We start from the raw sequence: 27,504 nt of genomic DNA, 5'->3' as shown, positions 1-27,504 counted from the left end.
TCCTGTCCAGAGCTCCGGCTGTCCTCCACCCTTCCCTTCCTGCTTCAGGATTTGGGGATTTCCTACACTTCTAAACTCAAGGTCACGGGGCTGTCAATGATGGCTTTAGCTGTGGTTCCTTCAGCTTTACCAGTGTTAACGTTGTATATGTTTATTTGTGCTTGTTTTTGGTTTAAAGTGTCTAGAGCATCTGGTGAGACTGGCTTTCAGTCTGTGCCTCAGAGCCCTCCCGGGAGGTGGGGGGGACCTATTTACCTATTTAATCAACCTTCTAAGATGGCTGCCAGGGGATTTTTTTTTTTTTTTTTTTTTTTTGTGGGAACACTGTCAGCAAGGATATTTCCCCAAGCACCAGGGGTCCTGTGAGGCCCTTTGTGGGATGGAGTTATACACTTAGCAGCGTCCCCCTGGGTGTCCTTTTTCCCTGTCTCCATTTACGTGCTTGCCTCCTCTGAGAAGTCTTCCCTGACTACCTCATCTAAAGGTGCAGCCCTTCCTCTCTTCCTACTGGTTCCTCTGTGCAAGGACCTTACTGGACCGTTTCCGGACGCTAGAGACAGATTGAAATTACCTACTTGTGCAAGTCCCTTAGCGTGACTCTAGCTTGCAGCTCCATGAGAACAGGAGGACCAAGTGTCCCACTCAGTGGAGTATCCCCACCATGGCACGGCCTGGGCACACTGATGCTGGACGGAGGGCCGTATGCAGGTTGTATCTGAAGTTGTATTAGGGGGTTGGTAGGTATGAAAGCTGGAGTCTCTGAGCTGAAGAGAAACCAGAGAGCAACACGAGCCCATTTGTTCTGTTCTGCTGGGCTGACATGCAGAAGCGGGTGCTTGGGGCCCGGCTCCATCCGCTGGTTGAGTTTTGAAGCTGGCCTGGGAGGTTTTTCCCCTCTCCCTGGAAAGCATCCTGTTTTTAGTGAACCTATGAAGTTTGTAGACAATTAATGGCTTCTTGCTTCCCCTGCCTCGAACATAGTGGATCCCACGAGAGTCCGGCTGTTTTTTTCTCTCTGCTCAGAACAATTCCAAGAGGTTTCAAGGAAGTCCCAGGCCCGCTCGGGTTTTGTTGTCGGCAGCCACCGGGAAGCCTGCCGTGGGCCGGGAGTGGACACGTGGAGCCGCTCCCTAGTCTCTTTGTCCTGCCGGGGCCAGGCTCTGGACGAAAGACAGAGCGTAAGCAAGCAAGGTCATGGCCTCCAGTTCCTCTTTGGCACCTCCCCACGGGGAGGCCAGGGCTGGTGGTCAACAGAGCAGGCTGAGGCGGGCCCAGGGAGGACAGCTGATTTCCCTAGTGTCAATATTAGGGTGTGACAATACGAAACACCCTCAGGGCCTTGGCGGGCCCTGCATGGTAAACCTGTTTTTCTGGAGGAGGGAGAAGATAGCCGATCACCCAGACTGAGAGGGAGTGCCCGGGAGCAGCCCCCGCCTGGGGGCTGGGGCTGGGGGAGCATCACTGGGATACAGACATTTAGAACTGAACACTCTTGCCCCTGCCCCCCCCACCCCCCCACCCCCGCGTGTTGGCATTTGTGTGTCTGTGGCTTGGAGCTTAGAAGAAGCTAGATCAAGGTGAGGACAGAAGCTGCCCATTTTCCTGTGTGCAGACGATGACACAATAGGAAAATCCCGGCTCTCACTGAGGTGGTCAGCATAGTATGTGGGTCTCCTGAGCTCCCGGCTCATAGTCCTAGTGGTGCATTAGTGAGCGCCTGCTGTGTACCTAGTGAGCGCCTGCTGTGTACTGTATTCCCCCACCTCAGCCTCTGCCTCCTCCTCACAGCAACACTTCCTGCTGGCAGGTGCTCTGAGCCAGGACTTGACTGTCCCTGTAGCTCCCTTGTTCTGTTTTCCACTCTACTGTCTGCCCCTCCCGCCCCGGACTGTCCCATGCACTAGGTCTCTGCTCTGACCTGGGGCAGACAGACAGGTAAACATTTAATGAGACTAGAATGGGCCAAGTGCCCAATCCAGGTTTGTTTACTGAAGGTGCTGGGACCATGCAGATGAGGAACAATGGATTCTGGGCGGGGAGGAGGTGGGTTTGGGGCCAGGCCTGTGCCAGCCCCCCTGTAGCAGCCTGGGGGAAGCAGAGGGGCGCCAGTAGAATCAAGTTGAGGGTTCAAAAGGGCCAGGACAAGTCCAGGGGGGGACTAAGGACTTTGTCCTAGGGAGGAAGTGGGAGCCCCCAGAGCTGCTGACTGGAGGGGGTGTCAGGATTCAGTGAGTCATTGAAGCTGCTCTGCACAGGGGTGCCTGGGGGGCTCAGTCGGTCAGGTGTCTGCCTTCAGCTCAGGTCGTGAGGCTGGGGTCATGGGATGGAGCCCTCGGTCAGGCTCCCTGTTCAGTGGGGAGTCTGCTTCTCCTCCTCCGGCACCCCTTGCTTGTGCTCACTCTGTGAAATAAAATCTTTAAGAAAGAGGCGGGGGGAGACTCAAAATTCTGGAATAAAGGACCCCGAGGGCTGCATCTCTCTCTCTTGGCTCCTCAGAGCTTGGGCCTAGCAAGGCACAAAATTTTATTTTAAATGCTTAAGAACTTTATTGTTTTATTTTATTTTATTTTTTAATGATTTTTTTAAAAGATTTTATTTATTTGACAGAGATCACAAGTAGGCAGAGAGGCAGGCAGAGAGAGAGAGAGGAGGAAGCTGGCTCCCTGCTGAGCAGAGAGCCGGAGGTGGGGCTCCATCCCAGAACCCTGGGATCATGACCTGCGTGGAAGGCAGAGGCTTAACCTACTAAGCCACCCAGGCGCCCCTAATGATCTTTTTTTTAAAGTAATCTTTGTGCCCAACTTGGGGCTCAAACTCACAACCCCAGGATCAGGAGTTAGATGCTCTACCGACTGAGCCAGCCAGATGCCCGCAAAACTTCTTCTAAACACATGCTTCTCAAACTTACAAACTGCAGGCCCAAGTAGTATCTTGGCCGCTGTCCTCTCTGCTGGTGGTGGAAAAGCAGACGGGCCCACTTGGGTCCCCTTTCGGGTGTCAACTGGGAACCCCTGGGTTGTCGTCATGTTCCCTCCATCCCTGTTTTCGGTTGTTCATGTCGTTGGAGCTGTGCATTACACCACCACCGACCGGGAGGCTTGTAAACCACAAAGTCATGTCTCACAGTTCTGGATGCTGGAAATCCACGGTCAGGGTGCCGCCGACTTCTGGATCCTTGAGTGGGGGGGGACTGGGGACCTGAAGGGAGCTCTCCTGGGCCTCTCACTCAGAAGATCACTAATCCCATTAGGAGAGCCCTCAAGGTCTAATCCCTCTCAAAGTCCCCGCCTCCTGATACCGTCTTTCTGGGCTTTAAGAATTTGGGAGTGGACACAAACCTCCAGGCCATGGGAAACTGGTGTAAAGCCTCCTTCAGAATCCCCTGTCGCCGAGAATTCTTCCTCCGTTCTGCCTTCTCCGGTTGTGGGGATCTTTACAGATATGAGCAGGAAGGGACCGAAAAAATCTCCCTAATGTTTGTTTTGCAGACCAAGAATGAGGGGGTTTAGAGGGGCCAGGGAACTTGTCCAGAGCCGAATGGCCACGCTGGACTAGGACGCGGGGGTCCCCCTCTAAGTAACGATCAGAAGTGGTGAGCCCTGGACATTTGCATAAGTGGCATCCCGGTGGCGGCTCCTCTGCTCCTGTTGCTCAGCAGCCAACCAGGACTTCAGCCTGTTGCAGACCCACTTGTGGCCAAGCTGTCCCAAATGTGGATTCGGGGAGGACGAGAGGGTGCTGGTTTGCCTCATTTCCACTAAGGGGGACCTGAGTGCACTGAGCCAGGCCCGGCGTGGGGCCCTGGGGACCTGCTGCCGAATCCGGCCAGAGCATCTCCCGCCAAACAGACCCAAACTGGGTGCACGACCCAGATCACGCCTCCCTGGAGCTGAAGGCCCGTTTCATGGGTGTGTGAAAAGGGGCTTCCCTTTCACCTCTGGGCCAGCCTCTCCGCTCCCGTGCCCAGAAGGCGGGATGCTGACGGGAAACGTGACAAACCATCTGGTCCTGGCCAAGCCCGATGTACAGGGCCGCAGTGTGTTCGGTCCTTCACTATCGGATTCAGTGGAAACTATTTGGCATTTCAGGCCTCAGAGCAAGACTTTTTTGGGGATTGTCAAGGCGGCCTCCCTACACCTTTTTTTTTTTTTTTTCCAATTTACTTTTTAATTTTATTTGAGAGAGCACACACAGAGGGAGAGAGAGACGCAGTCTCCCTGCCAAGTGGGGAGCTCAACATCGGGGTTGATCCTAGGACTCCAGAACCCTGGGATCACAACCTGAGCCAAAGGCAGACGCTTAACCAACTGAGCCACCCAGGCGCCTCTTTTTTGCTGGGGGTGGGGGGGCTTCCTTTTCATTCTGCTGTCAGCCCACACTGCTGGGCGGGGTATTTTTGGAGCCCCGGGGTGGGGAGCGTGATTGCATGGTCAGGAGGCTCTGAATTTCCATTCTCCCCCATCCTGGGTCCCCATCTGTGAAGTGGGACTACTTCTGGGGGAGGGTAGGCAGAGCGATGCAAATAAGGTCTTGGGGTGACCAGGAGCAGACCCCTGCAGCTGGGAGAGGACAGTCCTTGCCCAAGGCCATAGGGGCGGGCCTAGCCCACCCATCCTGTGGATGGCTCTGCCTGCAGCACCTGGGTTCCGAGTGACTCAGGCCAGCCCCTGCACTGGGGTACGGGGCGGGGGCGGGGTGGGCACAGTGCTGGTGAGGAGGCAGGATTGAGGGGCTGTGGCACTGTGGGCCCATTCCAAGATGACACTTCCGGAATCACTGAGCAGCCCCCACACCCCAGCACAGGTGAGTTTCCAACTTTTTACCTGAAACACCTTCTCTCTCCCTCCTTGTCACTCCCTGTCTGTCTTTTCCCCCAGTTGCTTCTCTATCACCAGGGCAGTCAGCCCTGCCTACCTGGGAGGAGCACTTTCAGGCCTCTGGGGTTCCTGATGGTGGAGGTGGAGGTGGGACTTCCCCACCAGGTGGGGACAGGCTGGGGGGGGTGGTGGCTTGATTCCTGAAATAGACCTTTAAGACAGACCTTTTCCAGAGGTGCCTGAGTGGCTCAGTTGGTTAAGCATCTGCCTTATGGTTTCAGCTCAGATGATCTCAGGGTCCTGGGATTGAGCCCCCACCCTCGGACTCCCTGCACAGCCTGGAGTCAGCTTGATATTCTCTGCCTCTCCCTCTGTCCCTCCCCCTGGTCCCACATCTCTCTCTAAAGTAAATCTTTTTTTTTTTTTTTAAAGAAACTTCTTTATTGCAACTTCAGCTAGCTTTAAGATGTATTTATTTATTTGACAGACACAGCAAGAGAGGGAACACAAGCAGGGGGAGTGGGAGAGAGAGAGCAGGTGTCCTGCCGAGTAGGGAGCCTGATGTGGGGCTCAATCTGAGGCCCCTGGGATCACGACCTGAACCGAAGGCAGACGCCCAACCAGCTGGGCCGCCCATGTGCCCCTTGCTGTATTTCTGGAATCCACGAACCAAGCACATGCACGGTAGTAAAAGCTCAAGAACCCAAGAGCACAGAATTTCAAATTCAGGCCCCTTCCCAAGTGTGTCCCAGAGAGACCCCTTCTCTCTTAACCTCCTGACACTTCAGGAGATGACCTCTGCAGATGGAGGTGTGTGTCTGTTAGTCCTTTATATTCACACATGGCCGCAGGATTGCAGACTGTTCCTTGCCGTGTGCACAGAGCCACGTGACTTCCAGGTCCCCGCATGGGAATGCCTACAGACCCCCTGCTCATGATTTCATGGCCACCGGGTACCTCCAGCGGGACATGCAGGATGCACCCTAGAAGTCACGGATAGGTGCACTTGGGACTTCAGGGGCTCCTGTCTCCCACCCTGCGCTTGTTGATGCCTTAGCCAGCCTTGGAGCCCCTGCTGGGTGGCAGGAAGTAGGCAGCATCCATTTCTCTTAATCCTCTTAGCTCTTGGGAGGCTGTGCTATTTTCAGGCTGGAGACCCCTCTCTGAGCTAGGCTCAGAATCTGTTGACTGGTCCAGGTGGCACCTCAGAGCTGGGAATGGAGCCTGGATCTGTCTTGCTGAGGTCTGGGCTTTGCTGCTCGAGTACACCCATGCTGCGACACCGGGTGCTCCCTAAACCAGTGCACCATCCCCGTCCCCCACAGCGGCAGGGCTGGTGGGGGGGCAGGTGTGGGTGGGAAGCTTCCGTGGAAACATCTGGTGGCTAGGTCTCAGCTGGGTCCACCCAGCAGCCGCTGGCCTGGCACCCAGGACTTTGGGGACCAGGTGCTATTGCTGGAGCCCCCCGGTGTCCCCAGCTGCTCCTGCTTGGCCGCCAGCATGCAGGGACACACAGGCTGGGCTGGGGGAGACAGAGCGTGCACCTGTCCCCACGCTGTTCTATGTGGGGGAGGTCATACGTCATGGGAAAGTGCACCCCGGAGGTTGGGAGCCTGCCCTCTCTCTCCACCTCCCAGCCCCACAGGTGTCCCTGTGGCTGTGCGGGCGACTTTCTTCTGCCCAGAGGTGGGGTGGGCATCCTGAGCTCTGTGGGTAAGAGCGTGGTCCTGATGGCTTTTTTTTTTTTTTAAGATTTTACTTATTTGAGAGTCCGGGAGCCTGACTGAGGCTTGATCCCAGGCCCTCGGCAGACACTTAACCGACTGAGCCACCTAGGCGCCCCCGTGGGCTCTCTCCACAGTGTGTCAGCAGGTGCCCGCATGGGCTGCAGCCGGGGTGGGGACAGGTGGCTAGGTGCACCTTCTTTCACCCGAAATGGTCTGAAACTGCTTCTTTGCAAATCTGCTGGGGGGGAAAAAATGCTTAAAAGCAGTGCGGGCTCCCGGGCCAGCAGCTTTCTCGGTGCTGGGCGGTGTTGGGTCATTTGACAAACATGCTCTGTGGTGTGGGCTGGGGGCCGGAGCCGAGTAACAGTGGCAGCTCCTGTGGCAGCTCCTGGTTCGTTGCCTTCCGGGGTGTGGGGGCGCTGAGACAGGTTCCATCACGTCGTGCTCCCAGCTCCTGGGGACGTGCGTTCCTAGTGTCCTCACGTGGAAGGGAAGAAGCGGGGGGCACAGAGAGTGTCCGTGCTCTAAGCTACCACAGAGGGAGAAAGAGCGCCCCACGGTGGGGTTGGTTAGAGATGGGAGGGGGAGCCCCAGCCTGGCCCAGGTGAGCTAGGAAGGCAGGGCCAGGGCTGAGTTTCTTGGTAACCAATGAGAGGGCGTGGACTAAGGGGACAGGATGGCAGGCCTTGGGCGCCTGGGGTGCCTGGGGTGCGGTAGGAGCGGGGGAGAGGGCGGGTGGTTGGGGCTGGGGAAGTGGCCAGGGGAAAAGGGCCCTGATAGCAGCATGACACGACCCCCGAGTGGAGCAATGACCAGGTCAGATTGGAGAGGGTCCAGCGGGGACTGGAGACCGGAGACGGGGCAGCCGCAGTAGAGCTGGACAGGTAGAGACCGGGGCTGGCCTGCCCTGGCGTGGTGGGCCGGCTGCAGGGACCTTGCCGCCAGCTCTGTGGCCACACTCTGATTTCTCCCACTCAGACCTTGAGCCCCAAGGCCAGCCCAGGCCGGGCTGGTCAGACCTTTGTGAGAACCTTACTCAGGGCTTGGATTAGGACCCAATGAGGTGGGTGCAAAAACCTCAGCCAGGGTCAGAACAGGTGATTGATGCTGGTTCTTACCAGAAAAATGAACCCCATTAGTGTGGGATTATTTTTCCCATTTAACGGACGAAACTGGAGGCCTCGCCCAAGGTTCCCACTGCAGCTCAAGTGAGTGGTTGGGTTAGAAGGTCAACCCAGGCAGGACGTCCCCGGCTGTGGTTGGGGGAGGCACCACCCCACCGCTCACCCAGCCCCAGGGCTTGTCAGACACGGGTCTCGGGCCCCATTCCCACTTGGTGTCCAGGGATTCTGGGACTGTCTCTGCTGGAGGCGGAGGGATGTTTAGACCGTAGGTCAAGGGGAGGCGCAGAGGCCATGTCCAGGCCCAGAGCCTGGGGCTGGTGTGGAGGGTGGGGGCGGGGGGGCTCAGGGGGCGCATGCAGAGGAGGGCTGGGACTGCTTTTCCTGGGAAATTGCCATTTGCATAGTTATCAAGCCCCCTAGGGCCTGGGAGCAACAGGTGGGAGCTCTGTCCCCAATCCTTAAATGCTACCCTTGGAGCTCAAGGGCACCCAGACCCCCAGCCTGCACTCCCTGTGCAGTGTCAGTTTCTGTCTGGCTCCATTACACCCTTTAAATCCTTCAGTAGAGTTTTATGTTTTTCTCCGTAAGTTTTAAAGCATTTTTTTAAAAAGATTTTATTTGATAGAGATCACAAGTATGCAGAGAGGCAGGCAGAGAGAAAGGAAGGGAAGCAGGCTCCCTGCCAAGCAGAGAGCCCGATGCAGGACTCGATCCCAGGACCCTGAGATCATGACCTGAGCCGAAGGCAGTGGCTTAATCCACTGAGCCACCCAGGCGCCCTTTTTTTTTTTTTTTTTTTTTAAATCGCATTTCTTTCCTGACTAAGGGCCTCTGTACCTGCATAGTCTGTGTGCTACCGCATTTTCTGGTCGCCTTGTGGTTACTGATTTTTATATGTCCATCTGGTATCTGGTAACCTTGAATCTCCTGGTGGTTCCAAAAAGTGATTCTCAGGACTCCTGGGTGGCTTAGACTGTTAAGCGTCTGCTTTTGGCTCAGGTCCTGGGATCCAGTCCCACAGGGGCTCCCTGCTCAGCGGGGAGCCTGCTTCTCCCTCTTCCCCTCCCCCCGGCTAGTGCACATGCACCTGCTCTCTCTCTCAAATAAATAGATAAAATCTTACTAAGAAAGTACAAAAGGTGATTCTGTGTTTTCTACATAAAGGCTCATTGCAGGTCTGCTAGAAATCCCTCTTCTGCCTCATCAAACTGATCACATGTTCTCTGGCGGCTTGAATGTTCTCCGTCTTTTCTTCTTCGAGCGGCTTCCTCTAACTTGCTGAGACCTCATCTGACTGAAGTCCGCTTGTCGCCGTTTGTGCTGGTGCCGCTGCCCTGACCCCGGACTGTCCTGTGTGGAGGCTCCCTTTTCTATTTTTATTATTTTATTATTATTATTATTATTTTAATTTTTATTTTCTTATTTGACAGAGACAGCAAGAGAGGTAACAGGGGAGCAGCAGAGGGAGAGGGAGAAGCAGGCCTCCCGCTCAGCAGGGAGCCCGATGTGGGGCTGGATCCCAGAATTCTGGGATCATGACCCAAGCCTAAGGCAGATGCTTAACAACTGAGCCACCCAGACGCCCCTTATTATGTTTCAATATTTTATTTATTTGACAGTGAGAGACACAGCGAGAGAGGGAACAGAAGCAGGGGGAGTGGGAGAGGGAGAAGCAGGCTTCCCGTGGAGCAGGGACCCCGATGCGGGGCTTGATCCCAGGACCCTGAGATCATGACCTGAGCCGAAGGCAAACACTTAACGACTGAGCCACCCAGGTGCCCTCCTTTTCTGTTTTTAAACAAGCAAAACTGAAGTCTGACAGCTGGGTAGGGTGTCAGCGCCTAGGGGGTGGCTGGAGGTGGGTCCCTAGGGCTGGGGTCCTAGCTTTTAACTGCTGCCTAGCCATGTGGACCGGAGGTAGAAGGGTTACGCGCTCCCAGCAGTACCTGTGCTGCAGTCAAGTTGCTAGCGGCATCGAGGGTTTTTAGAAATGTCACCCGATCCTCCCCGTGGGGTTCTGGTTCATGCTGGTCTGTTGGTTTTGGAGGGGGCTTCGTTGCCGGGTCTCAGGCCTGCACGCTTTTCAACCCTGCCCGCAGGCGCTGCCCTCAGCAGGTGGTGAGACCCCCGCCACCACCAGGAGCCTGCAGGGGAAGGTGCTGTCCTCACAGGTGCGGGTGGCGTATGTCAGGCCTTTCGTGGCTGTCGTGGCTGTGTTTACATGTCTGATTTCTCTTGAGACAAATTCTGGGCACATACTCTCTCCGGAGCAGTGGTGTTCTTCTGTACCGTTTCTCAAAGAGCCCTCAGGTACCTGTCTGTGCCCTCGATGACATCGCCGCGTGTCCATCTCTCTTGATCACGTTTTGGATCCTCTGTTGACTCTCCTGTCTTGTTCCGAGATACCCGGAGGCTCCACACTGACCTCTGCGCCCCCATGAGCTTGTGCCCTGGCTCTGTGTCTCCAGTCACCACCCTTGAATGGGGAAAGCACGTCGTGTGCACACTCTCGCCTACACCCCGCGTCCCCAGCGGGCACCTGTGCTTGTCCTGCCAAACGTGAACACTGTCCACCCTGGCCTGGGGAGCAGGGGGACTTGGCTCTGGCCCTTCTTGGCTTCATCGTGAACTTTTCCGGGTCTCATCTTAATGAATACCTATCTTGAAGGTTAGGGATCCAACAAGATAATGAGAGGGTCCTGTCCACTCAGGCTAATGTGAAGAATTACAAAATTTTTAAGACAGTGGGTTGATGTGCAGAGGTCCCTCAGCATCACACAGGTGCTAAGTAACAGCTGGGATTTGAGCTCAGGTCTGTGGGTTCCATATTCGCCATTATATTCTAGCTCTAAGTCTGTTTGGCATGGTGTGGGCTAAGTTGCGGTGGCCTCGGTCACAGACGCTCCTACCCTGCTATCTCAGGATGATGGGAACAATTCCTACGTGGGAATCCATGGTTGTAATAGGAGAGCCTTTGGCTGCAAGGAACTGGAAACTCACTGAGTTGGGTGTTACTTTTCCTACACAGCGAGGGTGGCCGTGACTCGCAAAAATACAAGTGTTCCAGAAGGCCATCAGAGAGCCATGCTCCGTCCCTCTCTCCTCTGCTTTCTTGGCGTCTTAGTTATTCTTAATGTTCAGCACCTTGGTGTCACAAAGTGGCTGCTGCAGCTCCAGCCTTCCCTCCTGTACTGAAGGCAGCAAGCAGGGAGAGGAGCTGCCCTGGCTAAAACCCCTACGTCGGACTCTGAGACCCCATTGCCCAGAACACCGGTTACATGCCCACCACCAGCTGCAAGGCATGCTAGGCAGGTGTTCAGTCTCTGTCTTTTCTGTCTTTCTTCTCCCCCAGAGAAGAAATGTCCCACACAGGACCCCTCTCCAGGAACCTCTTTCTGAGCACCTTTCTGCAGGAGCATGGCCCGGAAGTGCTGAACGTCCCCGGCATGACTAATCTCGTGGAGCACTATGGTCCAGGGCCCTCCCCTAACAGGTAGGTCCCATCAACACTCCGTGGGCCCCACCCACTCCCATTTCTGGCCAGTGACCTTGGGGGTACAGTTGGAAGAGCAGGGCCCCAGGGCAGAAATTCCCCAGGTGTGCTCATGGAGGTCTGTGCCCTGGGCGCGGCCCCTTGGCGCTGCTGTCAGCCCACAGAGGCCCTCAGGTTCCAGCATATTCCCAGGATGGACCTTGGGTACTGCCGCCAAAATGGCGTAAACCTCTGACTTTAGGACTGGGTATCATATCACCTGGCCCTCACTGACCATGATGTCTCATCAAGGCCTCTTGATAAGATGGTTCTAATTTTAGAAAATCAGAAGCAGCCTGAGGAAGCCCCTTCACACACACTGTCTGGGGCCCAGGCTGCCGGGACAGAGAAGAGAGGATCTTCCCAGGGCCGGCCCCAGGTTCCAGGTGCTTCCCTTCTGCTTTAGGTCTCAGGAGTCTCTTAGGCATTAGGGCCTGGACCTGGGGATTGGGGCTGGCTGGGATTTTAGAGCTGGAGGGACCTGAAAATCTGCCTCTTGCCCTGTCCTGCTCCACTTGGAGATGACAACAGGGGACGTTCAGCGTGGGGCAGTGTCTTCCTGAGGTCCCACGGGGTATTGAGATAGAGGTGGGACCTCAGGCCCCCGCCGGGGATTGCCAGCCAGACCTCCCCAGCTTCGCATCCAACCTTCGGCACCTCTGGACTAGAGAGCACAGACCCCAGAGAGACCGGGCAGGTGGCTGGGGCTGAGCTGGGAGCCACTGGGACGCCTGTCCACTTGGAAGTTCCCAGATGAAATGTGGGCAAAGCCCTGAGAGCAGGACTGAAGCCAGCCTGGAGGCTGTGGGCTGTGGAGGTCAGGTGTGAGCGCGCAGACCTCCTTCCCCATCAGGGAGAGCAGCAACTGGTGAGCCCCTCCCTTCCGAAAAGGCTGAGGACAACAGGTGGTTTCACGATTGGGGGCGCAGGGATCAGGTCCTAGAATCCCTCCCCATGAGGAGGAGGGAAAATCGAGACCCCGTGGGAAACCAGTCCCAGCTCCGGGGGGTTCAGGAGCCCCAGCACGCCCGGCCCCGCTGCCCACCTTTGCCATCTTTCCTGGCAAGCCTCCGGGTGGGTGGCCTCTCCCAGGGCTCCCCAACCCTCCGTGTTCCCCGGAGGGAGAGGAAGGCTGTGACAGGGAGGCGCATCTGCTGCTCACGGTCCCTGCATGTGTGTCTGCCCTCCCACAAGACGAGAGGAGTGGAGCCCCCCAGGGATGGGACCTCGCCGGTCTTTTCTGAAGCAAAGCAGGAGCCAGAGGAGGGGTGCATGAAGGTTCCCACTTCGCTCTGTGCCACCCCTGGCCTCCCAGAAGCCTGGGGCCCGATCTGCCAGGCGGGCCCAGGTGTGTGGGGCGTCCCTGCGTCACCCCTAATTGTCCATGCCCTCCCGCAGCAGCCCCAACTATGTGGCCATGCGGCTGGCCTTCATCGGGGACGAGATGGAAGTGAGATGGATGCTGCCCCGCGCTGGCGAGCTGCCCGGGATGGCCGTGCACAGGTGGGCGGCCCCCAGGCCCTGGGAGGAGACCGCTCCCCTTCCGGGCAGCCCCGCATCCCTCTGCCGGGAGTCCCCAGCCCCTGCACCGCGGCTGCACAGCAGAACCCAAGTGCCTTTCTCTGCTGTTTCATCAAGCCAAGACCGAACTTTTCCCAAAGGGTCTTGACCTCAAATGCTGACGGGAAGGTGGCGAGCTCAGTGGAGCTGTGTGTCCTGCTTGGTGGCCTCTGTCCCGAGCCCACTGTACTTTCATGGTTGACCAGCATCTCTGTGGGTTTCCAGAGGCTCACAGGACCACTCACGCTGCGGGTGTATGAGCCCATCTCAGGGCTGCAGCCGTGTGGTCTCTTGGTCCCCAGAGAGGCAGCCGTCTGCTGGGGTGCCCAGGCCTCCATCAGAGCAAGGTCCTCCAGGGGGAAGACCTGCCTTCTTGGGCCTGTGAACAGTGGAGCCTTTTCCCCATGGCCGGCTTCAGAACCCCAGACCAAACCCCCGTGGACTGGTGGGCGGTGGAAGGAAAGAGGAAATCAGATGGCCGTGGAGAGAGACGCTCGTTGGCGGAGCCACCAGAGCAAGGGGACAGAGTGGCAATGTGGGGGGGGGGGCAGCCCTCTTCTACCCACAGGGGTCCCCTAAAGGAAAGGCTGCAGCCCTGTCCCCGTTCCCGCAGTAATGGCGCTGCTCCCCCTCCCCTTTGTCACAGCTGGGCTTTTACCTACAACCAGATGCGCCTGAGAGGTGTTCTCCGAAGTTTCGTGGATGGTCTCACTAACCTCAGGGAGCACATACGGATCTGGAGCTTCCTGACCTTCAGGAACAGGGTAACTAAACCTTGAGATTGACTTACCTCCTGTACATGGTGCTGTGAAGCTCTGCAGTGGCGCGATGCCACAGACCCTACCCCTCCCTGTCGCCCTGCCCGCTTCCCCCCTTCTGCTGGGCTCGGGCTTTGAGAGCCGTGCTTCACGGACTCGGTGCTGGGACTCTTCAATGTGTTTGGCTGCTTCCACGCCTGTTCCCTGCTGTTGCCTCCCCTGGGAAGGCCTTCTGCTGGCGCTGGCGAAGGGACCGGCTCCTCACCCGGCAGATGCGTCTCCTCCTGAGCCGCTTTCCTGACCACTCCTCCTCCCTCCCAGCAGCGCCGGGGACGGTCCCTCGGGCAGCTCGTGCTCCCACAGTCCCCAGCCCATGAGCAGCCTGGGTGGGCTGGCTTCTCTGCCCCCTGTCGCATCCTCGGCCATCTCCCCACCTGCCTGTGCTGCTCTTCCTGGTTTTTGTCCCCGACCGGTCTGCTTCGGAGACGCTCCTGCATCCCCCACCTTCCCTGACTAGTCCTTCCCCACCCCGGGCCCGGCCTCAGCCTCAGCCTCAGCCTCGCGGGCTCATCCCTGTGTCCACAGGGCGGGCACAGAAGGAGCTGCGGAAGGAGCCACCCCTGTTCCGGGCTGGAGGGCCTCACCTCTCCCCCCCTTCATCCCACAGGTGTCCCCCAACCCCGGGCGCGGGCTGGTGCTGTCCCTGCTGCTGCTGGTGGTGCTGCTGCTAGGCTGGGGGCTTCAGGTCCTCCAGTGATGCGAGCTGCTGCTCTGGGCGGGGGGCGGGGCTGGCCTCGCCCCCTCCCTGGCCGCCACCCTGGAGGTGGCCTTGTTGGGTTTGTTGTCTTTTTAACTGTTTTCTGATGATGCCTTTTTTATATTTAAAACAGAGTGCTGGGACACTACTGAGGTTTCATACTAGTTTTTTTCTTTTTCTTTTTGTAAGAGAAATGAATTCATTATACCTCTGGGGTCGTTGCTGGTTAACTGCCCGTGCCAAGGCCTGGCTGGGCCTGCTCTCCTGGCCCCAGCCCACGTGTGGTGGCCTGTCCCAGAAAGGAGCCTTCCTCTTGCTGGGGGGCCCTGTGGCGGGCTGTGGGGGGAGTGCTGGCCACACCCCCACGTCTGTGATGCCCCGGGGCAAAGGGAAAATCTGCTGGAATAGATTTCTGAGGGGTGAGGAGAGCTCAATAAAATGTTGGTTTCCAGCTGGTCTCTGGTCCTCTCTGGGGGTTTGTCGCATGGGTTGCCTCTTGCCCCTGGCTCGAGAATCTAAGGGGCGGGGAAAGAAGGGGCGGGGCGTGCGCCTAGCCACCTGTGCGTGATCACACACCTGCGGGCTCTTTCCTGCACCTGCTGTCATGAAGTTTGGCCCGACACAATCAGGTTTACGCCGCCTCTTGTCATGCCTCGTGCCTGAGATGTACCATTAGGGATTATTTCCTTTGGGCTGTCAGGCTCTTACAATTGGGCTGCCTCCCCTCCCCACATTTGCTCATCCAGCACTCCCTGTTGGAGCAGTGCAGCCTGGGGGGCCGCTCACGCAGGTGTGCTGCGGAGAAGGGGCTAGACCAGGGGCACCCACTGTGCGGGCTCAGCCCGCCCCAGACCTGGGCCTAGTGCTGTTGTTCCTAGACCCCATCAGGCCCTCTCTCCAGAACTAGAGCTCTGACTCCTCAACCCCCCACCCCGTCCCAACAGTCCCCCTGTCTCAAAAGCCATCCCTGAGCTGGGGTGAGTCCCCACCTTCGGCAGCCTCCTCCCTGTCCCCTCCAGGTCCTCCACTCCGCCCCAGAGCTGATGCAACAGACAGTGACTCGCTACCCTCCAGCCCGGCCGGTCAGGTCCTGCCCGCTCCCAGCTGCCCCCTCTGACCCTCGTGACTGAAGGGACCCTCCCAGCCGCCACCGGGCTTTCCATGTCACAGCGCTCCAGAGTCTGGCCCTTCACAGCCTGACTTCACCTCCTTCCCGTGTAAGTGGCCCCGTGGGGCTGTGTCAGGCCCTCCCATGCCTCCCAGGGCGAGCCCAGAGCCTGCCAGTTCCCAGGTCCTTGCTGGGAATGTTCCATCCTGACATCCTGCTCCACCCAAAGGACACTCCGCCCCTGGACAGATACCCACCAAGTTTATAGACCTGGAAGTGAACCAGGGCTTTCCTGTGTGACTGCACTGCCCCCAGGCCCTGGGGCTCCACTGGAGAATCCATAGCTGGGGATGTGGGGAGGCCAAACCCAGATGAACCTCTTCCAGGAAGTCCTCCCTAACCAACCGGGAGCAGCTCCCAAGCACTCGGGTCAAACTGCCCACCCCTCCCTTTCTCAGTGTGGCTGGGGCCGCCTCAGCTTCTCAAGGAGCTTGGGGCTCTTCAGAGCGGAGGGAATGGAGATGCTAAAGCCATGTCTTCTCTCGGCAGGAATCTGGGGACCCTCTTCCCAAGTGTCCTAGGGTTTGCAACATTCTTCCCACCCGTGGATGTCAGAGGAGCCCCTACTTTGCTAAGCTTGGCCACAGGTTCTGGGGTTGTGAAGATATGGTCCCTCAAATCTCACATTCTATTTAAAAAGCACCCAAAGAAGGCTAAGAACTGGGGGCTGTGTTCTGAGAGCAATAAAGGACTGAGAAAATGGGGGGGGGGTGAGACCGCAGGACCAGGCCTGTGGAGAGAATGAAGGATAGACAAGTGTCCTCCAGCTACGGGGGAGCAGCACATACAAAGGCCCTGGGGTGGGAGACCTGCCTGCGCATGAGGAAGGTGGATAAGCCAGCTTGGGCTGGAGCCTAATCGACTGTCTTGTCTGTTCATGCCCACCCTGGGGCCGTGAGGAGCTTGCCAGTTTCTGTGCCCCCACACAAGGGGCAGCCTCCTGACCTCCAAAGCCAACATGGAGCTGGCACTTGACTGATCTGCTCAAGAAGGCCCAGCCTGTAAGGGGGAAACTGAGGCCCAGAGAAGAAAAGGGTCAGACCAGAGTAGCACTGGGATCTTCTGCCCACCGATGCCTTCCAATCCAGCCTGTGGGGGTTGGTGAGATCAAGGCCCAGATGGGGAAAGGGTCATGGTCATACCCAGTCTGGCGGATCTGCGTGGCAACTTCCACAAGCTGCAAACAGGTGTTCAGCAACAGTGATAGCAGAAATCAACCCCAAAAAGGAAAGGACTGGAGGCCCATCCCTCCTAGGAAGTGGGCAGGGGTGCCATGGTCACCCAGCAGCCTCATGATCCCTAGACCATCGGCTCAGGATGCTCCCATCTCCTGCGGCCCCTCTGCAGCGGGGCCCAGGGACACTGCCACGGGGCGGGAGGGGGGCGGGGGACACAGGCCCCTACCCTCTGGGGGCCTGGGGTGGAGGCCGCTGGAAACAGTGAAGCCCCTTCCCAGAGGTGACAAGGCTGCAGGGGCACGAGGGGCCCATCATCTGCAAGGTTTTAGAGGCTTTTGATCACGGCCCTTGGTCCAGTCAAGATTTCTGGAGGCGAGAGCTGATTCTCAGAGAGCATGTGCCTAGGGAAACCCACTCCTTCCAGGCACCCAGGTCTAGGCTGGCTGAGGGAGGCAAGCCGCTGGGAAGAGAAACAGGCCCAGGGTCTCCACGGGCGGGGGACACAAACGTGGTAGCAGCTGTGATTCCTACCCCGGGGCGGGCCAGCACCATGGGAACAATGATGGCGCGGGGTGGTCTCCTCAAGGGGGCAGATGCTGGCCCAGATTCTGCCAAGGAACAGGATATAGGATCCACCACAGCCCCTCAGGCCCTCACCCCGGACCCCGAGCTCCCCCCAGAACTCCCCTCCCCACCCCGTGCTTCTGCCACTTACCCAGACTCCAAGTCTGCAGGGGTGGGGAGGGCGAGAGCCCATCTACCCCACCCAATCTACCCCACCCAGGGCTCCCACAGTGGAGGTGAGCACTGCCTGCCTGCACCTTTGGGTTCCCCAGCTGGGCGGCCCCTGCAGTGCTGGCAGAGACGGTCGTCAGCTTTCTGGAACCAACCTTAAGGCAGCACCATATGCCCTTGGATTGCTGTTTCTTCTCCCTCCTCTGGCCTGGAGCCTGGCCGGACCCTGAGGAGAAAGGCCATGCCCAGACAAGCAGCAAGGCCTGCCACACAGGAACACTCACCCTCCGCTGCTTCTCCAGGGCTCCCTTACGTGGGACCACGATCTGCAGAGTGTGACTGTGATGCTGTCCTGCCCACAGCACAGCCAGAGCACCTGAGCCCAGCCTGCAGAGTCCCAGGGTCGCTGGCTAGCGCGGTGCTTGGAAGAGGGTTCCCACAGACTCCACACTCTTTAAAAATAATAGCAAGGTTCGGGCAACCCTCTGGGTCCCCTCCCTCTTGGGGAGCTCTGTACTACTCCCCAAACTTCACTTTGCTGCCCACCAATAATAATAATATAATAGCAAGTTTCTTTGCAAATGTTTGAAAATTTCTTAAAATGGAAGTTTTAAAAGATCGTTCACTGAACTCTCACTGTCTGAGAACACAGACTCAGGCCATGGGACAGATCAGTTTCCCTCGTCCTATGCAGGGCTCTCGGCCCGGGCTGTGGACACACGTGGGCATGTGGGGGGGTCATGACATCTGGAAGGGCTCGTGGCGCAGAGTGGCCGGGAGCCAGGACAGTGGCCCACGCTGTGCATGACAGTTCCATGCAACGAAGGCAAGTTCTGCGCAGAGGTTGACAGCGCCCCTGCTGAGAAACCCTGCAGAACTGAAAATGCGAAACCTACCCCAGATTGGACAGGCGTCTACACCACAGCCAACATTTATGGACAAACACAGAGATCTCACACCCGGACGAGTTTCCCACTATCGCTGTTGGGAAGGAAAAAAAGCCACCAAGACGTCCAGAACATGACTTCTGCTTGTTATCAGCGGAGCTGCCCATGTCCAGAACCACCGTCTGCTCCTGGGGTGTGGCTGTGCCATGGGAGGTTCACAGGCACAGAGCAGACCCTTAGCGATCACCGTCTGCAGGGAAACAGGGCCCTCAGCCAGCCACCTTACACGCTTCCTGCCTGGCTAAGGACCTCTTCCCCCCAAGCGGGAAGGCCGCTCACTCACAGGTTGCCGGCAGGCGCTCAGTACTGGCTGTTGGGAAAATAAACCAGTGTGGGACAGAGTCTCCCAGCGACAGTGTGGGATGGACAGAATGGCTGCCAAGGCCAGCTACGTCTGGAAGCCCTTTGCTTTCAGTGACGAAAGGGCTCAGAAGCCGGCTGTGGGGACGCACGGGCTCATGGGGCAGTGGGGGCCCCTCTGGCACTGGCCTGCCTAGTGGCCACGCCAGTATGCTGATGGCCCCCTCGTGATGGGGTAGGGCGCGACAGGCCACAGGCTGAGCCTTCCCAGCCTCCTGAGCACACCTGCCGGCCAGGTGGTCTCAGCCTATTTTACAAAGGAGCCCAGAGGTGTGAGATCTGCCTCCAGGGTCCCCGGGACACTTCTGGCCCTGCTGCAGCTTCCCCCCAGCCCTGAAACATATCTCAGGGGAAGAAGCGGACCACGGCAGGTCAAGAAATACTCGCTTTTGGGCTTTTATGTGGCCTTCAAAGCACTTTGCAAACAGTGCCTCCCAGTCACTTGGACAAGGAGGCCTAGGGACAGACGGGGCAGGTCCAGGCCCGCTGCAGCGCCGACTGGGTCACCTTCTCCCTCCTAAGCTGCGCCCCTGCCACCCCAGGCCCCAGGAGCTCCCACCGCGGGGCTAGGGGGCCCAGCCTAGGTCCCGTCATCCTCCAGCACCTCCACGTGCCGGTATGACTTCCAGGCCTGCAGGTTGCAGCTCTTCAGGATGGCTCCCAGCTGCTTCCCAGGCCCCACCTCGAAAGTCTGGGGGAACTCCGTGCCCCTCTTCCTCTCGTAAATGGCGTGCATCGTCTGCTCCCACTTCACCGGGGAGACCACCTGCCGCACCAGCAGCTTCTGGATGTGTCTGGGCTGCATGTATCTGTTCCCGTCGACATTTGAGTGGACGGACACCAGAGGCTTCCTTACACTGATCGACTTTAGAACTTGTTCGAGGGGCTCCAAGGCCGGCTCCATGAGGCGGGTATGGAAGCCCCCGCTAACGGGCAGCATCTTGGTGCGCCTGAAGTGATACTTGGAGGAATTCTCCCGCAGGAACTGCAGCGCCTAGAAGGAAAAGAAAGGGTTTCAGCCAAGGACATCTTAGGGGAGGAAACGCATGGCGAGGCGGCCTCCCCCGGCCCCGGTTCTGCGGACAGAAGATGCTATGGGCACCTCCGCATGCTTCACCCCGCAGACAGCTGCGAGGACGGCCTCCATTCCCTCTTTGTTCCAGTACAAACCAGTCATGTACACGGTGGCCCAGAAGTCCTCCTCTGGGGCCGTGACTGTTCACACAGCCCACCCGGGCAGGCGGCCCTGATGGGACTGAAAAGCCGAGGCTGGGGAGCGTGTCCCCCCCAGCTCCCCACTCCCACTCAGCCTCTCGCCGTCTGTCATCCACAAAATGAGCACGATCTCAGCGGCTTCGCGCGGTTGCTGGGAAGCGACGGGACGGGAGGGGTGGAGTGTGACCACGTGAGGACACACTGTCTAGTGGGAGTTTTCCATTGTAAGCCCGCTACCCTTCACAGTTTCTAACAAGCCCGTTTTCTTACTACGCCGTAACCCTCGAGATGAAAATTCTGGAGACTCCAAGCCTCGTGTCTTTCGATCAGAAGCCCACCATCTGAGCTTACTCTAGAGAAGAAAGGAGCTCTGTCCCCTGGAAGCCAAAAGCCTTGCCTTGAAGGGTGTCTCAGCTCAGACGGGGCCTCCCAGGCTAAGAGGCCCAAACTTGGTCCTGTTTGCAAACAACATAATTCACAAATATTTTTAAAATATTAGAGATTCTTAAGAGACCCTAGGCCTCCAGGACATGGCGTGGGGCCTGCCACCCAGATGGCCCTTCCCGCCGAAGGGCATCCTGTGGCTGATCTGTCTGTCGCCGTCTCTCTGGCCCTGTCTCTGGCCTGTCACCATCCGCAGCGATGCTGGGGCTGGGCCCGCTGTTCCCGGGAAGACTGAAGGTGTTAGGGTCCCAGGAGCTGCCTGACCTTGGGTGATTGTGCCGCCTCTCCTTGCCTCAGTTCCCTCATCTAGAAAAAGGGGAGCACCCTAGTTATCTCACAGGTTATCAAGGTAAACTCTGGTGCCCAAGTGCTACGTGACGGTTAGCAATTGTCTTGTATGCTGAGCCCATCCAGGTCCACTGGAAAAAACCACCTGATGGGATGGCTGCGTGTGCCCCCAGAGGGCAGGAAGGGCTCGGGCGTCCGGCTGGATGGCACTTGCTCACCCATCTCTGTGGGCCCCGCCCTGCAGGAGGCCAACGCATCATTTCAGCATCTCCAAGCGCCTTCCACATTTAAGGCCTCTGGACTCATCCAGCCCACATCCTAGGCGGGGCCCACAAGAGTCAAGGCCAAGGCCACAGCCTCAGGGCCCAGGAAGCAGAGGCCAAGGGTTTTTTGTCCCATCATCCGGGGTTGCAAAGGGAACTTCCTGCTCAGGGAAGCCCTGCCCTCACCTGAGCTCTTTGCTTTGGCACCGTAAGGGGACCGAGGGGTCGTCCACCCGCGCACCCAGCTGTGCGGGGGCTGCACGAGATGCCAGCCCTGGTTTGGGGCCCCTCCCGACCCACTTCTGGGGTTTCCAAGGCCATTAATGGGAACGAGCAGTGAGCTCCACAAGCAGCGTGGGGCCATTGTCGCCCATCTTCCTCTCCTCTCGGGACTGTCACAAGAGAGACTCGCTGGTTAGAGGAGATTCACACAGACACCGGGCAGACGGGCAAGGCCTCATGGGATGGGAGACGGAGTGCAGTCGAATGGACAAGGAAGGTTCTAGAATGAGACTGACTGGAGCTCTGTTCTGCCGCCACCATCTCTAAGCACTAGCCTCTCGCTCTGCCTCAGCTTCCTCGTGTGTAACACACGCGTGGAACTCCCTCCTGGGGAGCACCAGGACGCCTACGGGACTCGAGTGGTGTAGACACGCACCTTGCAGCTGTAGCTCCTTGTGCAGGATCCAGCATGGACTCACTCAGCATCCCAGGGCCAGGCCCCAGCTGCCCTTTGCCATCGGCCGGTCCTGGCCTCCCTGCTGGGGACACCCCCTTCCAGCAAACACACCGTCCACACACCATTCCCAGTGTCACCTCCTGAGGCCTCCTGGCAGCCAGCCCGACCCCCACTGTGCCCCAAACACACAAGTTCCTGGCTTCTCGGTCCATGTCCCCTCAATGCTTGTTACAGAGGAGCTGCTTGAGAAATGTCTAGGGAAGCGTGAATGGAAGGAAGGACAGAAGGAAAGAAAAAGAACTTGAACTTGGATAAATGCAGACCCCTAAGACAAGGCACAGTGGGGCGGAGTAACCTAGCAGGCATGGCTCCTCCTTTTGCTAAGGGAGCAACCAGAGGTTGTGAGAACCCCAGAATTTACCCCAGGAAGGCCCTGGGGATCATCTGGTCCAACCCCTTTACCTTCTAGGAGGCCTGGGTGACTTGCTCAAGGTCCTGGTCTACGCACGGTGCAGTGGGGATGGCAGCCCAGCCTCGACTCCCTCTGCAGGGCTCGCCCCCCCCCTTGCCCTCAAGTACTTTGCTCAGACCACAGCTTGGCAGAGCACCCATCACACCACCACGGGCTTCCTGGTGTGGGTGGGACAGTTCCAACATTCTCTGTGGACTGGGGCCTAGGAAGGCTGTTCCCATCAGCACCAACCTCCAGATGTCCTGATATCACCCGGCAATCAGGAAAGAGGTAGTTGGCCACCTCGCACACGGGGCTCTCTATGCCCAATGTCTTGCAGTGCTCCTGGGCTTCCAAACACGCAACGTTGAACTTGGACTGAGGCTGGCCGAGGACAGACAACATCCCACTGGGGACAGCTTCCGAGGCTTCCTGCATGGCCTCAGCTCGGACTTTCACTGCATACAAACCTATGCAGAAAGAAGTGCATTTGGAAAAAATCAGGGCATGTGAGGAAGGTGGGGGAAAGCCCAGATCTGAGACAAGGCACGAGTTCACACAGTGTGCTGGAGATGCGGACCCGGTAGTTACCAGCAGTCCCCAGGGCCATGGTTCTTCCTCTCTCTATCTACTTTGCCGAGAGCACCACCATCCTGAGAGGCAGGTGCCGTCCTTTGGCACTATACACATGAAAACACGGAGTTCGCAGCCTTAAAGCTGGCTTGCTGTGGGATGGGGGTCCTTAGCCAGGTGTGATTTTGCCTCAAGGCAAGGTCTGGGGGCCCTTGTGATTGTCACAACAGCCGAGTGTGTGTGCGCATGGAGGGGGCAGGTACGTTTGCTACAGACATCTGGGGGAAGTCAGGGATGCTGCCCCACATCCTACAATGCAGGGCTCTACCACCAAGTTAGTATCTGGTCCAAAATGTCGACAGGCTGCTGGTGAGAAAGCCTGGTGCGGGGAGCGGGGTGCACAGGAGAAGACTCTGAGCCACATACAGTGTTTTGGACAAGTCATGACCTTTCCGGTCAAATTTTCAGTTAGCAGAATGAGGATGATACTATCTAATCTGCCTGGATTGTTGCAAAAACTGGGAATGAAAGTTTCAATACCACAGCAGTCCCATACATCAGGCTTTACTGCCCCCACTTGGAGCTGCAGAAGCTGCCACTGCCAAGGGCAACGGAAGAGCAATGCAGAGCCGCTGGCGCGTGCGGCTCAAGTGCAAGGTGAGAGGTCTGTGCCCGGGGCAGGCAGCTCCCACGATCATGATGTAAGAAGGCCTGTGACTACTGGACATCTGTCCTCCTGGTCCTGGGTCTGCTCCCTGGGGGGGGGGGGGTGATGACGGGGCCAAGGAGAGGTTAAGGGACTAGTCCAGAGTTTCCTGGGACCACAGAGAGGCTCTGAGGGCACAGCCTGCTCCCCTCTTAACACATCTGCCTTCCCTCAGCACCTACATACATTTGTACTGGACTCTTGGCCCCTTACACAGACAGGGAGCAAACTGCAGAGCAAATACAATGACAGCCTGAGGTAGGAAGTAGCCGAGAACCCACAGGAAAGTGGAGAGGGCACGCGGAAGTCCTCCCGTGCAGGCATTAACAACTGCAAAATGTCAAGTGAGAAAACACAGGACATACACAGGCTCTAGCTCTGTATTTATGTGCACAGAAAACTATGTGTGTATAAAACAGTTTTATTCGGAGATGTGCAATGCAGCATTTTTTAGCATTTCCTTAACCGTGCTATAATGCTGTTATTTTAAAAACACGGAAGTAAAAAAAAAATAAAACACTGAAGTAAAATAAATACATCAAATACAATGTTTCAAATGTGTAGTTCACTGGTAAACCACCAGCTGGCTCTAGTTTCAAAGCTTTCCATCCTTCCGTAAAACACCCCGATATCACTCCCCATCTCTCCTCTCCTCTGCCCTCCAGCCCTGGCACCTCTAGCTGCTGTCTCTGGATTTGCACATTCAGGACATTTCACACACAAGGGGCCGCCTCTCTCATCGAGCAGGCTTTGAAGGCTCATCTGGGTAGTGGCGCGCATCAGCCCTTTATCCCTGTTACGGCTGAAGGACACTCACTGCACGGACCGAGCACGATTTTTTCTGATGAGGGGCATCTGGGCTGTTTCCATCTTGGAGCTATTTCGAATACTGGTGGGAATGTTTGTGCACAGGTTTCTCTGTGAGGACGTATGTTTTTATTTCTTAGGCATATTCTGCAGAACCACTGGGCCGTTCGGTAGTTCTGTGTGCAACGGCTTGAACCGTCAAACTGGTTTCCACAGTGGCTGCACCATTTTACACTCTCTCTAGCCACGTCTTCGGGTCCTGCTTTCTTTCCTTTGTAAGATTTTTATTTATTTATTTGGGGTGGGGGAGAACACAAAGGGAGAGTGAAAGAGAGAAGCAGCCTCTCCGCTGAGGAAGGAGCCTGATGCGGGACTCGATCCCAGAACTCTGGGATCATGACCTGAGCTGAAGGCAGAGGCTTAACCGATGGAGCCACCCAGGTGTCCCTGAGGGTCCAATTTGTTCACATTCTTGCCAACACTTATTATTATTCTTATTATATATTTTTTAATCGAAGCCACCCTAGTGGGTATAAGGTGTGGTTTTGATCTGCACATCCCTAAGGGATTAGTGATGCTGAATATCTCTTCGCATGCCTATTGGCCGTTTCTGTATATCTTCTTCGGAGAAAGGTCTGTTCACATCCTTTGCTCGCATTTAACTATAAGCAAAACAGTTTAACTGGTTCACTATGAGCAAAAATCTTAAGTGAAACTAGTATGCTCATGATCAAACATTCATTTACTTTTTCACTCCAGGACTATCTGCTGGCCATCTGTCAAGTGACAGGCACTGGTGCTGTGGGAGTGGACTGAGAGCACCCAGGACAGCGTGGGGGACAGTCAAGCAAGCAGAGTTCAGGAGACTACGAAAAGAAAATCCCCGGCGAACCCTTCAGGCTTAAAAGAGATTCAAAGGTGAAGTTTGGTCCTCCCAACGTCATTCTCGCCCATGTGTTCCCTTCTCCATCACCCGAGTGGCTCCAGAATTATTTTTGGCAGTGTCCTTGGTCCCCAGCGAACCCAGCAAGAAAACACCCCGGCACAAAACCAAACCATTCCTGTGTACCTTCAGAAAATTCCATGGCTCCAGCAAACACTAGGGCTGCAAATTCTCCCACACTGAATCCAGCAGCAGCAACACAGTTCTCAATCACCTGTAGTGACAGATGCAGGGCATGAGGCCAAGGTCTAGGGGTAGGGGCAAGGGGTTCAGTCCAGGGCTCTGCACTGCAAGCCGGCAGGCTGTTCAGAGGCTCAAGGAGGCAGGAGTGGGGAGCCACCAGCCTGGTGCTCTGGCTAGAAGAGGACACAAAAAGAAGAGGCCTTGATAAGCCCATAAGCCCTGAACCAGCCCTTTTACTGACGAGGAACTTTGCTGGCAAGTTAAAGCCTGCTGCCTGATTCTGGTGGAGCCGTGTCTCCAACGCAGGGCTCTGGATCCGTCTCTGCCCTGGAGATGCCTCTCAGGCCCAGGGAGCCGGAGGGAACTACACAGAGGAGAGAGTGACCCAGTCTCTTGAATTTGATTCTTAGCTTGGGAGAGTTCCCTGACTTCGAGCCTCGGCTGTCCCATCTGCGGGATGGGGAAAGGGCAGGACCTACCTCACAGGGCTCCTGGTATGACACCAAAAGAAGGTCTCTCAAGCGCTTAAGCACAGACCGGGCGGAGGGTAAGGGCTCCATGAATGCCCACCACTTCACTAATTCCCTTACGTCTCCGAGTCTCCTTGCCTCACCCACAAAGTAACTGTTTCCCCACGCGGTTGTTGTGAGAATGGAGTGCAGGGTTCACAGCAGAAGCTTCACGTTTACTGTTCTGCTATGATCAAATGATAACAGCCACCAATTCGCACCTTCAAGTGCAGTGACATACTCACACCATCCTCTTAATGGGCCCTCACTCAAGGTTGGAGTTCACCCGTCTAAAATCATTTAGTAACAAATGACTGAGGATCATTTTTTTTTTTAAAGATTTTATTTATTTATTTGACAGAGGAAGATCACAAGTAGGCAGAGAGGCAGGCAGAGAGAGAGAGGAGGAAGCAGGCTCCCCGCTGAGCAGAGAGCCCCATGCGGGACTCGATCCCAGGACCCTGAGATCATGACCTGAGCCGAAGGCAGCGGCTTAACCCACTGAGCCACCCAGGCGCCCCTAAGGATCATTTAAAATCGTTCAGGGGCGGGGCACCTGGGTGGCTCAGTGGGTTAAAGCCTCTGCTTTCCGCTCAGGTCATGATCTCAGGGTCCTGGGATGGAGCCCCGGCCGGCTCTCCGGGCAGCAGGGAGCCTGCTTCCCTCTCGCTCTGTCTGCCTCTCTGCCTACTTGTGAACTCTGTCAAATAAACAAATAAAATCTTAAAAAAAAATTTTTAAATACCGTTCAGGGGCATAAGGAGGGCACTGATGGAACGAGCAGGGGGTGTTATATACACCTGCGGAATCACTGAACTCTACCTCGGAAACGGATAAAACATTACATTTAATTAACTGAATTCAAATTAAAAAAAAAAAAAAGAAACACACACACAAAATAAATAAAAATTTTAAAATCGCAGCCGAGGCTCTTTAGGTGGGACATGCGACTCTTGATCTGGGGGTCGTGAGTTTGGGCCCCAGGGTGGATTTAGAGAATAGGAGTAATAATACTACTAATAATAGTAACTTTTAAAAAATACGTAGAATAAAATCGCAATCCAGCCCAGACTCCTCAGCCACTTTCCCTGCTGTTTTCCGCCCTGCGACACCGCACTTAACACGCCCAGGGGTTCACAGCACGCTTTAGTCCCCAGCCCCCTCCCCTACGCGCCCCCCAGCGCCGCGCCCCCCCGCTCCCTCCTCGCCGGGACCCGGACAAGCCCCCGCCCACTGCGTCGCACGCGGGAGCCGGGGCCCAGCGCGTCCTCCCCGGGGGCGGCGGGCGGCGGGCCTCACCGCGGGCTGCAGGTGATGCAGCTTCTCCACGGCGGCCAGCGAGGCCACGAAGACGGCGGGCTGGCAGTGCGCCGTGCGGTCCAGGGCCTCCTGCGGCCCGCGCAGGCTCAGCTCCAGCAGGTCGTAGCCCAGCACGCTGCGGGCGGCGGCGTAGAGCTCGCGGACGCGCGGGTAGCGGAGCAGCCCCCGGCCCATGCCCACCAGCTGGCTGCCCTGGCCCGGGAAGAGCAGCACCGAGCACTGGCCCGGCGGCCGCCGCGCCGCCGCCTCCCGCGGCTCTTCCTCCGCGGCCGTGGCGTCTTGCAGCAGCTCCGCCACGTCCACGGCGCGCGGCGGGGGCGGCGGGAAGGCCGCGGCGCCGCGGCGGCAGCCCGCGCCCCAGCCCCGGGCCCACGCGGCCCGCGCCACCCGCAGGCTCATGGCGAGGCCGGGGCCGCCGCCTGTTTCCGCGGCGACGGAGGCCGGCGGGGCGGTGGCGCGG

General features: G+C 57.2%; 2 protein-coding genes across 4 annotated transcripts in view; one reads left to right on the top strand and one right to left on the bottom strand.

The window, feature by feature from the left end:
- Positions 1–25,162, top strand: part of BIK (BCL2 interacting killer) — a 26,683-nt gene extending 1,521 nt beyond the window's left edge. Inside the window, exons 2-5 of one of the 2 annotated variants that reach the window (XM_045083748.1) lie at positions 11,021–11,161; positions 12,599–12,703; positions 13,407–13,524; positions 24,849–25,162. In XM_045083748.1, coding sequence (XP_044939683.1) covers positions 11,028–11,161; positions 12,599–12,703; positions 13,407–13,524; positions 24,849–24,905 — 414 coding nt within the window. In that variant the 5' untranslated portion in view covers positions 11,021–11,027 and the 3' untranslated portion in view covers positions 24,906–25,162. Of the gene's footprint in view, positions 1–11,020; positions 11,162–12,598; positions 12,704–13,406; positions 13,525–14,185; positions 14,727–24,848 lie in introns of those variants that run through there. The other variant, XM_004771292.3, reaches the window with a different exon arrangement.
- On the bottom strand, positions 19,044–27,504 carry MCAT (malonyl-CoA-acyl carrier protein transacylase). 2 transcript variants are annotated; one of them, XM_045083746.1, is made up of 4 exons: positions 27,024–27,497; positions 25,159–25,246; positions 22,256–22,473; positions 19,044–19,657 (listed from the first exon to the last, which is right to left on the bottom strand). In XM_045083746.1, exons 1-4 carry the CDS (start codon positions 27,441–27,443, stop codon positions 19,244–19,246), a joined length of 1,140 nt encoding a protein of 379 aa, XP_044939681.1. In that variant the 5' UTR covers positions 27,444–27,497; the 3' UTR covers positions 19,044–19,243. The 2 variants fall into 2 exon arrangements, with proteins under 2 accessions (XP_044939681.1, XP_044939682.1); XM_045083747.1 differs by lacking the exon at positions 22,256–22,473 and having other exon boundaries at positions 19,449–19,657; positions 27,024–27,504.

This window comes from Mustela putorius, unplaced genomic scaffold, assembly GCF_011764305.1.
Source record: "Mustela putorius furo isolate JIRA1106 unplaced genomic scaffold, ASM1176430v1.1 tig00000738_pilon_pilon_pilon, whole genome shotgun sequence".
NCBI lineage: Eukaryota > Metazoa > Chordata > Mammalia > Carnivora > Mustelidae > Mustela > Mustela putorius.
This window is presented reverse-complemented; position numbering and strand designations above follow the sequence as displayed.